Source organism: Dreissena polymorpha, chromosome 13 (genome assembly GCF_020536995.1).
Source record: "Dreissena polymorpha isolate Duluth1 chromosome 13, UMN_Dpol_1.0, whole genome shotgun sequence".
NCBI lineage: Eukaryota > Metazoa > Mollusca > Bivalvia > Myida > Dreissenidae > Dreissena > Dreissena polymorpha.
In genome coordinates this window covers 61,502,248-61,517,658 of record NC_068367.1, presented here as the reverse complement: position 1 = coordinate 61,517,658, position 15,411 = coordinate 61,502,248, and the positions used below count along the sequence as shown (strand labels likewise).

The 15,411-nt window shown below is 33.9% G+C and overlaps 1 protein-coding gene across 17 annotated transcripts in view; it reads left to right on the top strand.

The window, feature by feature from the left end:
- LOC127855678 (RNA-binding motif, single-stranded-interacting protein 2-like) overlaps nucleotides 1-15,411 on the top strand; it is a 202,759-nt gene that overhangs the window by 88,164 nt on the left and 99,184 nt on the right. For 5 of the 17 annotated variants that reach the window (XR_008037630.1, XR_008037631.1, XR_008037632.1 and 2 more), the window contains exon 1: nucleotides 5,011-6,044. The exons of 3 other annotated variants lie outside the window; for them this stretch is intronic. Coding sequence is in view for 8 of the 14 variants with exons in the window: in XM_052391446.1 (XP_052247406.1) it covers nucleotides 5,949-6,044 (96 nt within the window). In the remaining 6 variants the exon portion in view is untranslated. Of the gene's footprint in view, nucleotides 1-5,008; nucleotides 6,045-15,411 lie in introns of those variants that run through there. 9 more of the 17 variants (XR_008037633.1, XR_008037635.1, XR_008037634.1 and 6 more) reach the window with 5 other exon arrangements.

Genomic DNA, 15,411 nt, shown 5'->3' with positions numbered 1-15,411 from the left:
TGGTTAGATGAAGAACTGTTCATGAACTTTGAAGTGTTCAACAAAAATTCATAAACTGTTCATGAACGTGTCTTAAAAACAGTTCATGTCCAAAAGTTCATGAACCAAGATCAGGAACTTTTTGAGAACGGTTCATGAACAATTCCTGATTGGCTTGAAGTGTTCATGAAATTATGAACAACATTTCGCCAAGGTACTAACAAAAACTCTTGATACATTTATTCAAGACATAAAACATCTGATATGAAGCATGAAATCTGAAACATTACAGAATGGGTATCACTTATTGGACTGTTTGTTGCAGGTATATTGCACATTCTGATTATCCCGCTATTTTGGAACTAAACATTGAATGTAAAAGACACATTAATGACATAGAGTTAATTCTACAAAACAATTGTTTTGTAAACCGTTTCAAACAAAAACAAAAACAAACAAATTTTCAACATTATTTCTTTACAATTATCGATAGCAATAAGCGACCACTATCTTGAAGACCTCCATGGTGTGAATGCCTGATAAAATCAATAATTAGCCTATAAATCGCTTATAATGTGTCATAAACAACACTGGTTCACACGAGAAGTAGAATCGGATTGTTAATTGGGGGCAATAAAGGGATTAGCGGTGGTAAGTGTTAGCGAAACAGAGCTTGAATAGCGAATTTTATTGGGAACCTACAGACCTTACATCGTTTTTTACGAATGTCGGGACAAATCGTCTCATATCGGGACGCCGGGACAAAGGGCCCAAAAGTGGGACTGTTCCGCCGAGATCGGGACGTCTGGCATGTATGCACTGTGATCTGTTACATAAATTATGAGAAAAAATTGTTATTATTATGAGACATGTTCTGGGAAAACTTTAACCCTTTCAGTGCGGGAACCGAATTTTGAAGGCCTTTGCAAACTGTTTGGATCCAGATGAGACGCCACAGAACGTGGCGTCTCATCAGGATCAAAACTGTTTGCTATTCTGATAATATTCTTTGAAAAAATCGAAGAAAATGCTAATTTTAGAAATTAAGCAGACCACATTTTAGCAGATGACAAATTTCCCAGCATGCAAAGGGTTATGTGCAAGTGTGTGTAAATTGCTGTCCCAGATGAGCTATTGCAGTCCGTACAGGCTAATCAGCAGTCCGCGCAGGCTAATCAGGAGTCTGCGCAGGCTAATCAGGAGTCTGCACAGGCTAATCAGGAGTCTGCACAGGCTAATCAGGAGTCTGCACAGGCTAATCAGGAGTCTGCACAGGCTAATCAGGAATGATACTTTCCGCCCAAACCCGATTTTTCTAAGAAGAGACTTCCTTAAAGTGAAACATACCATAAAAGCTGGCTCTAGGAATCCAACATTATGCAATTAGTCTGTACGATACAACCCACCAAAACACCAAAGTCATTTGAAGTTCACATTGTACTCTAAACTGTTAAATAGCCTTATATCGTAGAATGATAATTAATAGCATTTATATTTTCTCCCTTACCCCACCGCCAGTCATTCAATATCCACAATGTACGCAAGTTTTTTTAAATAACAGCATATTTCTGAACTGAATACTGAACATATTTACTATTATTCATATTTTTCTCTCCCCCCTCCCCAACACACACTCAACAACACCCCAGGCATGATCACATATGACAACATTTTGTTATAATTAACTTGCACCCTCTGCAAAACCAACATCAGGTGCCCCGATTATTAATTATTTAATAGGCATTTTTACATGAATGACCTTCAATTACAGATTGTTCAATCAATATTCCGCTCAGTCCACTGACTCTCAAACTGTCCATTATCTGATTTTGACCATGTCCACCAATCTTGCCTATGGACATGGTCAATTTAATTCTGTCTGACCACTGTGTTATGGAGGGGTCAAATTTTTGCACTGGTACATTCAAATGGTTTGAGATTATGACAAGATGTTGATTGTCTGCAATTGATTCAGAGTATTGGCGTAATTGCTGCTGCAGCTGTTTTTAACGCTGCTTCCATGGTCAATTGCTGCTGCCTTTGCTATCCTATTGCTTTTTTTGGTGTAAGCATTTTGGTTGCTGATCCTATAGTTGCTCGTGTTGGTGTCGGCATTGCCGTGAAGTGCTGCTGAAGCGGTTTTACAAGTTTGTCATATTGCTATAGATTTTTTTTGCTGCTGATGTTCCAGCAGTTACTATTATATTTTATATTGCTGCTGATTTTCTCTGTGATTGCTTGTTATTATGTGGTAATAATAACTAAATCAAAGGCTGCATTTTATACTGTTGTTGCTGTTGTTGTTGTTGCTGCCGCAGTTTTGCTGATAATGAACACTCAGTGGGTTTTTTTACACTTAAACAAATACTATCAAGGATATTGTATTCAATGCATCTTGCATACTTCACATGTAATTAGGCCTCAACTTTGCAATGGTTAAGACTGAACAACCAACATTATTAATGTAGCAGTAACTATCTAGACAGTGTAATTAATTGCATATAGATGGAAATAAAGTTTCCACAATATATCTCAGCCAACATCAACTGGCCACAAATCTAAGGAAAAAAATCCATTAACTAATTTATACTAGAGACATGTGTGGGGTTGTTTTTGGGGTCATTGTTGCCTTTCTATACAATAATGTGGGGTTGCTTTTGGGGAACTGATGATGATGATGATGATGATGATGATGATGATGATGATGATGATGATGATGATGATGATGATGATGATGATGATGATGATGATGATGATGGTTGTACTGATCATGCCTCTGTTGAATCCTAGTGAATTTATTATTAAGATTTTTGTAAGAACTTTTTGCTTTTTTTAACAAACATATTTGTGTACTTCCCTATGAATCCTTTATTATAGATATGACGTCAATACTCGTGTCCTTTTCTTTTACAATGGTAATTTTATTTTGAATCCTATATTTGGATATGAAGATACTCGTGGTCTATTTGCACACTCGTTTTCAGACATAAAGCATCATAGCAACATGGGGAATTTGTCATTTATGGGTAATTAACGGTTGGAATCTTGCAAGGCTTCGATGGCTGTCCTGTCATATCTAAGAGAACGAGAATCGGAGTATGGAAATTCTGGGGAAATTCTATGTAAATGTCCTGAGCTTGGATTCCCTGGGTCTCCCATGCCCTCAGGCAAGACTGCATGGCCCATTTGACGTATTACTTGGGCAATTGACTTCGGTATAAATTTTACCCACTGTGCAGTTGCCTGCTGAAATCAATATCTTAAAGGGATCTTTTCACGCTTTGGTAAATTGACAAAATTGAAAAAAGTTGTTTCAGATTCGCAAATTTTCGTTTTAGTTATGATATTTGTGAGGAAACAGTAATACTGAACATTTACCATGGTCTAATATAGCCATTATATGCATCTTTTGACGATTTTAAAACCTAAAAATTATAAAGCGTTGCAACGCGAAACGATTGAATAATTTGGAGAGTTCTGTTTTTGTCGTTAAATTTTGTGAAACTACGAAGATTGCTTATATAAGGTATAAAATACGTCAAGTATGTGTACTCGGCGGAATAGCTCAGTAGGCTAAAGCGTTTTTACTTCAGGACTCTGGCAGGAATCCAGGGGTCACTGGTTCGAAACCTGCTCCGGGCAATGTTCTTTTCCTTTTTTAAATTTTATTCTTGATTTTTTACTGGAGCTTTTACGATCCAATGTTTACATTTATCAATATAAAGCATTTAATGAATAAGTTAAAAAATGCCAAAATCTGTGAAAAGGCCCCTTTAAAGCGAGGGAAGGGGGGGGGGGGTGAAATGAAGCCCTTGATAATGACAATTCATTTTGCTGCAAATCATGAATCACAATTTTGTTTTCTGTGTTTAATTTTGTGATTAAAACCATTGGGTTCTTGTTTTTCATTGAGTAATAATAATGAACACCTTTCAATTTCTCTTTAAGTTGATTCTTAAACAAAAAGTGTTTGGATAGCCTTTGGTTGTTAAGATTCTCAAGCATCTATTTTGGGTAAAACTAGTAGGGGCACGATCATCTTTTTTTTTCAATGTGGCACATAACAATTGTCATGATAATGCTTTAACTCACTGTTCTTCTTTGCTTCAGTTGAATAGACTTTGGTGTCATTTGAAATCGGAAATTGAAAGTTGTATCTAGACTCCCTTTGGATTAATTATCCAGTATAAATAATACATTGCTGCTTTTGCTGCTTTCAACACCATATGGGCAAAAACACAATTTGTTGGTAATTTTAAATGAACCTTAATTCTACTGGGACCTAGCTTAAAATGATTTTTCTGCGGAAACTTGTTTAAAAACACGAAAACAATTACGTCCTTATGATCACCCTTTGCCATGGTGTAAATATTCATTAAATATTCCATAACCAAGCTCTGAGCCTTTTTGCAGATTTCACTTATTCTCGTTGTGCATTTTATTCTAGTGACCATTATCAATCATCATGCTGTTGCATACAGACACCCGCATGGCATTTTAGATAACAGCTTTTGTGCAAAAGTAAATTACACAAATTCATGAGAGTACATGATTTATAAAAGCTTTTGTGCCGATTGTTTGTGTGACTCGCCAGATCATGTAAAGTAAAGTAAACTTTTCACAACAAGTTGATTTGTTTAGCCATTGAAAAGTTTTCAAGCACCATGTAGTGTATTTGGTGACATAGATGGTTATTTATACCTGTGTCACCCTGGGCAAGTAATTTAAATATTTTTTCGTTATATACACTTTAGCATTGTGCCTATGGAGAAATTTGTTATTCATTTACCATTGCTAAACATATCAGATTCAGATTAACTTTACCTTTGTGTATTTTAATCGTGAATATTTTCTATTCAACAATCAGTGAACTGTATTTTATTCGTAAATGTTTTCTATTCATCAATCGGTGAAGCTCTCATTTATTGTACGCTTGTCAAATATAGCATAATTGCAAAAGGCGGAATTGTGTTTAAGGCCCTGTTTGGTGGTAAATATCTATAAAACAGTTTGAGATTAAACTCACTATTTGACATTCAGTGAAGCCCTCATGTGCTGTACAGTTGTCAAATATAGTATAATACAAGGCGGATGTGTTTCATGCAAAGTTTGGTAAACACCTATACAAAATTGCGAAATTAAACTGCTGCAAAACGTGAATATTTTCTATTCAGTGAGGCTCTTATATGGTGTTCAACTGTGCAATTGTCAAATATAGCATAATAAAAGGCGGATGTGTTTAAGCAAGGCCGAGTTTGGTGGTAAATACCTATAAAACATTGCAAGATTAAACTCACTGCTGTAATATACAGCAGTGTATTGACTGTGCATAACAATTGGATGGCTGGAAGGAAGTGGATGCTTCGAATAATAACAAATCGACTTAGCAACTGATTCATCAATAGTATTACTTCATCTAATAGCCCTTGACAAAACTGGTGACAGAAGCTGGACATAAACCATTACAGGATTGAGAAATTAACAAGGAGTTCTAACCAATATCAGGGCCTATTGATGGGCTGGCCTTGTTTTCTGCGTTTATTTGGACATTTGGACACGTACGGCGATATATTGATGAACATTTGTTGATTGGTAGTTATACAGTGTACGCGTGCTTTGTGGACAGGATTGCTGGTGATTTGGCTGAATAACATGCAATTTAATTATCAAGACGATATTCTTTGCATCTTTGACTCTGGTGTTTCGTGCTAATTTTCACGGCCAGTCAATTTCTTGTATTAGTAAACCTGGGATAACAGTGTCCTGGCTTGTAAAACAGATGTCTGTGTTATTGATTTAATTACAGAAATCTATTGAACGTTAATTAGTATATTAGTACTTGGTGCTAGAGTGCTAATTTCTGTGTGACTTTTGGGTAATTTTATATCTTTTGGGTTGACTTTCTGATCATGTGATGCTGGTATATGTCTTCTTTGTAAAAGTCGCCGCAGTCATTCCGCCAGGTTGGAATGTATTATTCGGGTGAAGTTTTAACGGAAATGAAAATTCGAACTGAGAATCCTGGATCCGGGCTTTCTGTGCTGTACCATCCATATCTTTCATCGGTAAGTCACACTATTATCCCTGGTTAAGACAAAATTTAATTGGTGCTAATAGTTTTGTTTTATCCATTTTTTCAAGAAAAATCATTATATGTACCATCGATATTCTTGATTCAGACGAAATTTTATTGGTGCTCATTTTTGTTCTATCAAGTTTTCTATGCAAATAATGAGATAAATTATACTTTGGTTAAGTTACAGTATTTATCCCTCACGACTTAAACAAAATTAAAATTGTGCCACTATTTTTTTATTCTATCAAGTTTTCTATGCAAATCATTATACAAATGATAATTTGTTACTTGGCATTTTTTGTGTTTCAACTATTATTTCCGAAGTAGCTATTATGTTTATGTGATGAATCACTAGGGTCTATCATTTATAAGTCTATTCGTCTTTAATGAATACTCATTATCTTTGTTTAAAAGATATGTTGATATATCTATTTGTTTGGTTTATTATCAAACTTGTAAAAAGAATGCAACTTGAGTGCATTATACTTTGCCTTCACTACCTTATGTTCATGTTTTATTATTGATGATAATGAATTGCCGTATGTATTCAGGCAATGATTGCTTTATCCAGAAAATTATAAGTTTATAAATATCTGCACTGAAAACTCTTTGAAGTCGCACATTTCATTCCTTTCGCTAGAGCCTGAATAATTTATTGTACCTTGCATCCATCATTGTTTTGAAATATATGCTACAGGTTTGCTTTTATTGTTGCTGGTAAAAAATGGCAGTTTGTACATGTAGAATAAATATTTAATAGAATGAGTTTACCATTTCATTGTGATCATACTAAAATTATACCATTAAAACTGTTAAGTAAATGTAACATAAGTAACATAATGGTTTAAAGTGGGCTATGATGGTTTTACACAATGGTCTAAATGGTTCACACTTAAAAAAGTTATAAACTGGCTGTAGATAGCTAATTTTTTTGTTTTGAATAGCTGCTTACAATATATTTGTATGAACATGGTAGTGTGTAAAAGTGTTTCTGTTAAACCATTACTTTCTGGTTGTTTCAAAAAGTTCATCGAATATGAATTTAAAAATACACTTGTGAATTTGATTTGTTTGGTTCTTGATGATTGAAAATATACAAAACCTTAAGCTGAGAATAATTTATCTTTTCAGTGAGTTATTTGTAAAGTTTCACTTATTTCTCTCAGTGAACTCTGTTTCACAAGAATTCTAATCATTTTCTCAATAAAGTTTGACATCAAAGGCTTTCTACTGAAACCCTATAATTTATTTCCAGTCTTCAACTTTATATTTGTTAAACAAGCAATTTGTCTATCTTTATGATTTGTTTGTGGAAAGTTGACCCCTTAGCTTAAATATAAAGAAGTGGCCATCTTTAGTGTTCTTCAAACATCAGTACAGAAACACAATTGACTTCAGTACACATGCTGACATCAGTTATTAGTTCCCCATAAAACTAAGAGCTCTCTATAACAATCCTAGTTGTGTAGTGAATCATTTTCAATCATTATTGAGTTATTAGCAAAACTGATTTCTTCAGCAATATAAAGAATGATCATTGACAATAGTGTCATCTCAATGCATGTCTGCCAGTTGGACTGCTGTTGATAATTTTAAGGGAATACATGGGTGTTTCCATGTGGTAAATGCTGCAAAATCATTTTAAATTGTGGGTAGTAATTTTTGTTAATTTCGTGGATTGATCGATCAGTGAATTCAACCAAAACACTTAGGAAAATGACACACTCAAATTCCTCTTTTTTCCCTCTAAAATCTGGAATCCACAAATTTACATGAAAATGTCATTAACCCTTTACCACTACGTATTTTTGCGCATTTGTTTTCCCTCAGAAAGTTACATTCAAATTAAAGACTTTCCATACTATATTCAAGTTTATAAGGCTTCATTTCGAACCCTTAGTTACTGATGAGCAACAAACAGCATAAAACCTGAAAAGACTGCGAGTTCATCCAGGCTGTTCTGGTTTTATGCTGGTTGCAAAAGCCATTTTCACTTCACTTCTTATAGGGGAAAGGGTTAAACAACATAAACTGTCATGCTGCCAAATATAACTGAATTTACAGTAACTATATGTGATTGCAATCAAAGATACATAATTGTCAAATCAGCAACCATAATTGACAGAAATTACACGTTTATAATTGTGTCATCAAAAGTTGCTGTCAGCTGACAGAGCTTTAATTCTGTTGGGCAAATATTGTGTTGCATGCAAATCTCATTTGTCATCAGCAAATTTCATTGTCATCATCAGTAAATATCATAATTATCATGAGCAAATATCATTATAATTGGCAAATTAATAATTGTCATCAGCCAATATCATTATAATTGGCAAATTTAAATCATTGTCATCAGCTAATATCATTATAATTGGCATTAATATCATTGTCATCAGCCAATATCATTAAAATTGGCAAATATCATTATGATTGGATAATTTTGTCATTTATCAATTTTAATCACTTTCTGAAGAAAATATAATTTTCTGTACATCTTTACCACTTAGATACGCATTTAACCCTTTACCACTTAGATATGCCTTAAACCCTTTACCACTTAGATGCAAATTTAACCCTTTCCCACTAAGATACGCATTGAACCCTTTACCACTTAGATACACATTTAACCCTGTACCATTTAGATATGCATTTAACCCTTTACCACTTAGATACGCATTTAACCCTTTACCACATAGATACGCATTTAACCCTTTACCACATAGATACATATTTAACCCTTTACCACTAACATGTGTATTTAACCCTTTACCACTAAGATATGCATTTAACCCTTTACCACTTAGATATACATTTAACCCTTTTAACACTAAGATATACATTTAACCCTTTACCACTTAGATATACATTTAACCCTTTACCACTAAGATACGCATTTAACCCTTTACCACTTAGGCTTGCATTTAACTCTTTACCACTTAGATACTTATTTAACCCTTTACCACATAGATACGTATTTAACCCTTTACCACTAACATGTGTATTTAACCCTTTACCACTAAGATATGCATTTAACCCTTTACCACTTAGATATACATTTAACCCTTTACCACTAAGATACGCATTTAACCCTTTACCACTTAGACACGCATTTAACTCTTTACCACTAAGATTACGCATTTAACTCTTTACCACTAAGATTACGCATTTAACTCTTTACCACTAAGATTACGCATTTAACTCTTTACCACTAAGATTACGCATTTAACTCTTTACCACTAAGATTACGCATTTAACTCTTTACCACTAAGATACACATTTCACTCTTTACCACTTAGATACGCATTTAAACATTAGTGGTTTAAGGCATTATCTTGTATTGCTTTTTCATTAATGATTAACCTTGCAAAACAATAAATTATTTTACATTTTGTGCATCAACACATCTATTTGAAGAGGACTGAAATCATCAGTTTTATCAGAAACAGAAAGTGTGAATATTGGAACACAAAATTAATAATTTTAATGGGAATTAAAAGATTTCATATCTTGTGTTCTACTTTACTTATTTTCACAAAAGAACAAAGTTCTGTAAAAATAAGTTCATCAAATTATTTCGCTTTGTTTATGCCAGTCTTACGTTTGTTAGATTCTTCTCAAATACGAGTCGAGCGGATAGTAAGTTACGGCTAATGTCAAGACATCCGAGATTCCATTAATGAAATTCTGGATGACAGGAAACTGGTAAGTTATTGCGGTGGCTGTTTGCCTGTGTCTACAACAAATAGAATCAAAGACAGAATGATGTCCGAAAAATCTTTGTAGGAAACTGATTTCATTGCCGTAATAGGGTGCTGAAACAAAAACCAGAGAACTGGAGAAAGAAAGAGACATTTAAGCAAAATAGGTGCATTTAAGAAGAAAAAAAAGACGGTGCTTATAATATGTGTTGTATTGTTGTTGGTCACACTTCTTATGCCACAGTTTGGAGGATAGTGTTTTAATAATTGTAGAGCCATTAAGAATAGCACTAAATTATATAACCTTTTAAGTAAAATCCATAGGTGAAACGCATACACAAGAAGTACTGTATATTGAATCTTGAATGAAATGTCATCAAACATTTATTCAATGTATTTCATTAACGAAGAGTATAAGGTAATTTGCTTTTGTTAAAGATTATGTATTGTTAATGTTTGGCGTAGTGGAAATGGTGTCCCCTTAGCAATCGGGCGGTCACTGATTCGATCCCCAATATTGGAACGTTCTTTAGTTCTCCCCCATAGACACGCATTAATGGTTCAAGACCCAGGAAACTGACTGGAGAGCGTTTCAAATAAGCCTTAGGCTTTCTATGCAATAGAGCTAAAATAAAAAGGTTTAAATTCGATCTCCAATATGGGAACGTTCTTTAGTTCTCCCCCATAGACACAGAGTACTGGTTCTAGACCCAGGATAAGGACTCGAGAGCGTTTCAAATAAGCCTTAGGCTTTCTATGCAGTCGAATTAAAATAAACAGGTTTAAACATAAACCTTAAGTTTGTTGGGGTCTTGTATACTATACATTCAAGTTGTACATCACCTTTAAGATATCCTGAGCACATGCTGATAACAGAGTGAACATTCAAATGACACTTCAACCCACCAATACTATGATATCATTCAGCCAAATATTTTGTAAAGGAAGACATCTCAAAAACATCTTAAAAATGGATCCTGAACCACTTGAAGTCATCTGGTATTTGAATACTGAACCACCGCCTTGGCATGTTTTTACTATATTTCAGATAACTTGTTTCGTTTTAGCATACATAATCTAGTTGAAATTAGCATATAAATTGCATCTCTAAACATTTCATGTCAGTGGACATGCTTGTTTGCTATGAAGACATGCATATTCTGGTATTTGTTCAGTAATCTGAATTTTTGTATCAGTGGTCTATTTATGTTTTTACATGTATTAGGAGGGGGGGGGAGTTGTGTATAAGTGTATTAACCGCAACAGAGTGAAGATGTTGTTTTGCTTTGTTTTCAGTTAAATGTTAGGCCACAGGCATTTTGCATTATTGTATGGCTAATGAGCAGGTTGCTCAATGGCAGTCATTTGTCAAACAATTTCATGTGACGTGGATTAGCTGTCACACAAGAAGGGACAAAAATGTATCTCCAAATGTCACATGTTAGTACGAAAACATTTCCAGATTTTTGTGAACTTTCATTGTTACATTTAGATGCAGATTTCCAGTATTATAATGATCACAGATTGCGCAAAAAAAGCAAACTCATTACCGTTACACATACTGGTGAAGCGTCCATTTTAAACCTCTGTTGTGTTTGGTTAAGTGTTTATGCAAACTTATAATGGTCAATGTGATTTATAAAAGAAAATTCATCTTAATCACAAGTCGTTATGATTGTGCAATGTCGTAATTGAATTGAAATGGGTTCACAATAAAGAATCATTCATGAATCAAAGTTACATGTGGGCGAATTGTTGGCCCATACAACAGATGTCACCTCTCCCCAGGTAGCATGCCAGGGTTTTTTTTGGCCCGATTTTATAGCCGAAATTCGGCTATGTTCCCAATCCCAAAAAGTATACTTTTTTCCCAAAATGTGGCAAAAAATTCCCAATTTCCCAAAAAAAAACAAAAAAAAACAAAAAATTTTTTTTTTTTTTTTTTTTTTTTTTTAGAAAGAAGTCTTATGTGTATTTTATCTCAATTGTAATTCAATTACATCTAACAAAGTACTATATGATTTTTTTCTTTTAATTTGAATGATTGTAAAGAGTTATATCAAATTTAGTATTTCCCTAATCAGTGGACTTTTTGTGTGGAAAAAAAGGCTAATGAATTTATTTTCCCAATTTCATGAAAATGCCGATAAAATTCCCAATTCCAAAGCCATGGGCTATCTTCCCAAAAAGTGGAAAAAAAAACCTGCATGCAGTCAGCAAAATCAACATGTTTTCTTACCCAATCCCCAACAAGCAGATCTATTACCTCCTTCCCAAAAGTAGACCATTTGTTAAAATATTATTTTTGCAGCTTTTATGATGTTTCACAATGTTCGATCTTTCCTTAACCCATTTATGCCTAGCGTCTAGAAAAAAGGCCTTGGCAAACAGCGTAGACCAAGATGAGACGCTGCATGATGCGGCGTCTCATCAGGGTCTGCGCTGTTTGCTTTAAGGAATTTCTGTAAGAAATATTCTAAATATAGAAATAAATATACTAGACATCCCTAATTTTGAAAATAAATTGATCCAATTTAGAAGGATGGGAGAGTCCACTAAGCATAAATGGGTTAAAGTCGTCTACGCATACAGATGCCATTTTACTGCTTTATGGATGTGACATCTGTTCCAGTTAAGAAGTTAAGAACAGAAAAACTGTCTAAGCTCTATGCAGGGAATGTTACATGTGTGCGATTACTGCCAACAATTTGATTTTTTTTTCGCGTTTTCATGAGTTTGTTTCATGGATGTTGGCATTTGTGACATCGATCACATGATCAGGATCCACAGATTGTAAAAACCTATTCAAATTTTCTTTCTCAAGGGAAATAACTAATTTTCATATTCCGTGTATCGAGTTATATAAACCTCAAACTTTATATTTATGTTATTATATTCATGAAAATAATCCTTAAAATGTGCTATTTTATAAAAGTTTTAAATGAAATGACTCTGGGACACTCAATCAAATCAAGATTTAACAAAAATGTAAACTAGGATTTTATATTAAGGGGCCTTAACTCCACCCGCCTAAGTAATAACAATCTTATATTATTTCAGATGTTTTACAATTTCAAAAAAAATAATATCAACAAGTAAACCTGGAGGTTTTAATTTAAATGATGGAATCCCACTTAATAACTTAAAAATATTAGCTTTCTCCATTGTCTGTCTGGAAGACAAAAGCAAAAGCCATAGCTTTGTTGATGCTCATTATATTATGTGTAATTTGGTGTTCAATACATTTCATTTCACAAACAGTGCAGTGTAGATGATCCAAATAATTATTGCAAGAATAACAACAACAATTCTAGCAAAAGACAATATTTGGAATATTTTTTTTTGACGATGCTGGAACAGCAGCGTCCAAGGTTTGATAACCAGTAAAAAAATTCTTCACAATTGCGACCTATGTAAAAGACCGAGCCAGTCCGATTGAGATAACTCGATTTTTCAGTTACTTCCCTTGGCATTCGCCACTGCGTAGGAGATTGCTCATTTATTTTCATTGATAACATTCTGGTAGCGGAGTTGTCGTTCATGTTGATAAAGGTAAATATTAATAGAACAGCATATCCTGGGGAAACAGATTCAATAAGTGTATCAGAACGTTAATTTCAAATAAGTTATTTTACATCCATTTTATTTTTATAGACCAATGAAACAACTATATATTTTCTCTATTTTGTTTGATATTTGTTCTCGATTTAGTAAATAAATTGCGAATAAAAACATGTAAAATTAACTTTTTACGTGATCACAAAACTAAAGAATGCAAACGATTTCCAACCTGCAAATTGTAAACGCTGCACTGCTATGATATATATAGATAAAACAACATTTCGTAGCGTAATTGTCCGTCCCGCTAGTGCAGTGGTAAGGACGTTCGCTTTTTCACCTTTACGACACCGGTTCGATTCCCACTCCCGGCGCAATGTTATATTTTGTATGTTATGTGGTCACCATTCCTGGAAATTGCAGCTATCATTCAAAATTCGTCCCAACTGTCGTCAATCTAATCTTATTAGGTAGGAGTGCTGGACACACTCCGGGTCCCAACATTATGCAGCCTCAGCGCGGAGGTAACTCATTACCTTGGAAAAACACGAATACACACACTGGGTGCAGCCGAGGCGCGTATAGACTCAAACAAGGCATCAAACTCAAGTGCAGGCACAATCATTTTAAATTTACATATTGAATACGATATTCTAACAGAAATTACACAACCACCTAAGTGTACATACCATGTTTGATATTTCGTTTGATTGTTAGATTTCAGCATAAACATGTATAAGGTCATTTCGCTATTAGTTAACTTATCCATATGTTCGTGGGCGAACTCGGATAGTCAAGTGCTCATACGATTGAGCTCACATGGTCTGGCTATGTGCTCATACCTACTTTCGAGAATCATCATGAATGTATTGCCATACTTAATGAACAAGAATGTGACCCGCCTCCCAGTTTCGCTCAATGGGTCAAGTTACCCACGGGTACTACTTCCCCGTACCCCTAAACTTTTTCCGTGCAAAAAATGTTTCGTACGCAAATTTTTTATCGTACCCTAATGTTCGTATCAACCTACACAATTGTGGTGATATAGATAAACTTAAATTGATGTTTTATATCCATCCTCTTCAAAAGCATCGTCACACCAGTACTGCCAGTACTTTGATTTTAAACTGTTGATTCTAAACCAAGGAAAATTAGTTTTCAATTATTTATAATGTAACAACACAATTTCAATATTTTTATTAAAATTACATGATTTGTTTTGTTGTTGTTGGTTCTTTGTTAATATTAACCTGTAATTTGCAACAAAATTATAACTGATTTGTACTTTTGCCCCATGAAAAATGTGTTCTAAACTGATGTCTGCATATTTTGGCTTGAGAATAAATTATTAAATAGACTTCAATATAGTGTATGTTTTAATGTTGATTATCTGTTTATATACAATAATTGTTGGTTCTGATGTACAATTCTTGCCAAGACATGACACTCAGCTCTTGTAAAAGACAAGAATGACAAAATCTTTTAACTTGTATCCCAACATGTTTAGTTCAACACTGTATTGCACAATTAACATATCTTATTATTGTCGAACTATAATTAATTCAGCCAAACTTCTTTGCAATAGCATACAATGTGTACAAAAAATCCTTAGTTACAGGAACAGCAAAGCACATATTGCAAGTTTAGTTTAAAACTAGTGTATCTAATAAAGGAAATTGTTTAACACGTACTACAGTTTTGCTCTTAACAATCTCTATATTGCATAGAAGGAAAGAAATGCACAAATCTTTCAGGTATTGAGGATAGTGTTTCATTGAAATTCAAACCATCATATAAATATAGAACTTTTCTTTTCAACGCTGAAAGAAAAGTGATAAATGATTGAAATGAGAAAGTTTGAAATATCAATATACGAAATCTTGGCCTATTGTTATATTATTTTCTTTTCTTGCTGGCTGGGTTATAACTCATTTCATTTAGATTTATGAATATAAAAAAAACTGATGACTGTTTTATGCCCAAACATGTTAATGCGTCTCTTTTTTCCATCGCCTTTTTTATCTTTTAATGGGATGAATACCGGTTAAACGATATGAGTTCAATATTTTTTCACGATTTGTGCTCATTAATAATGCATAC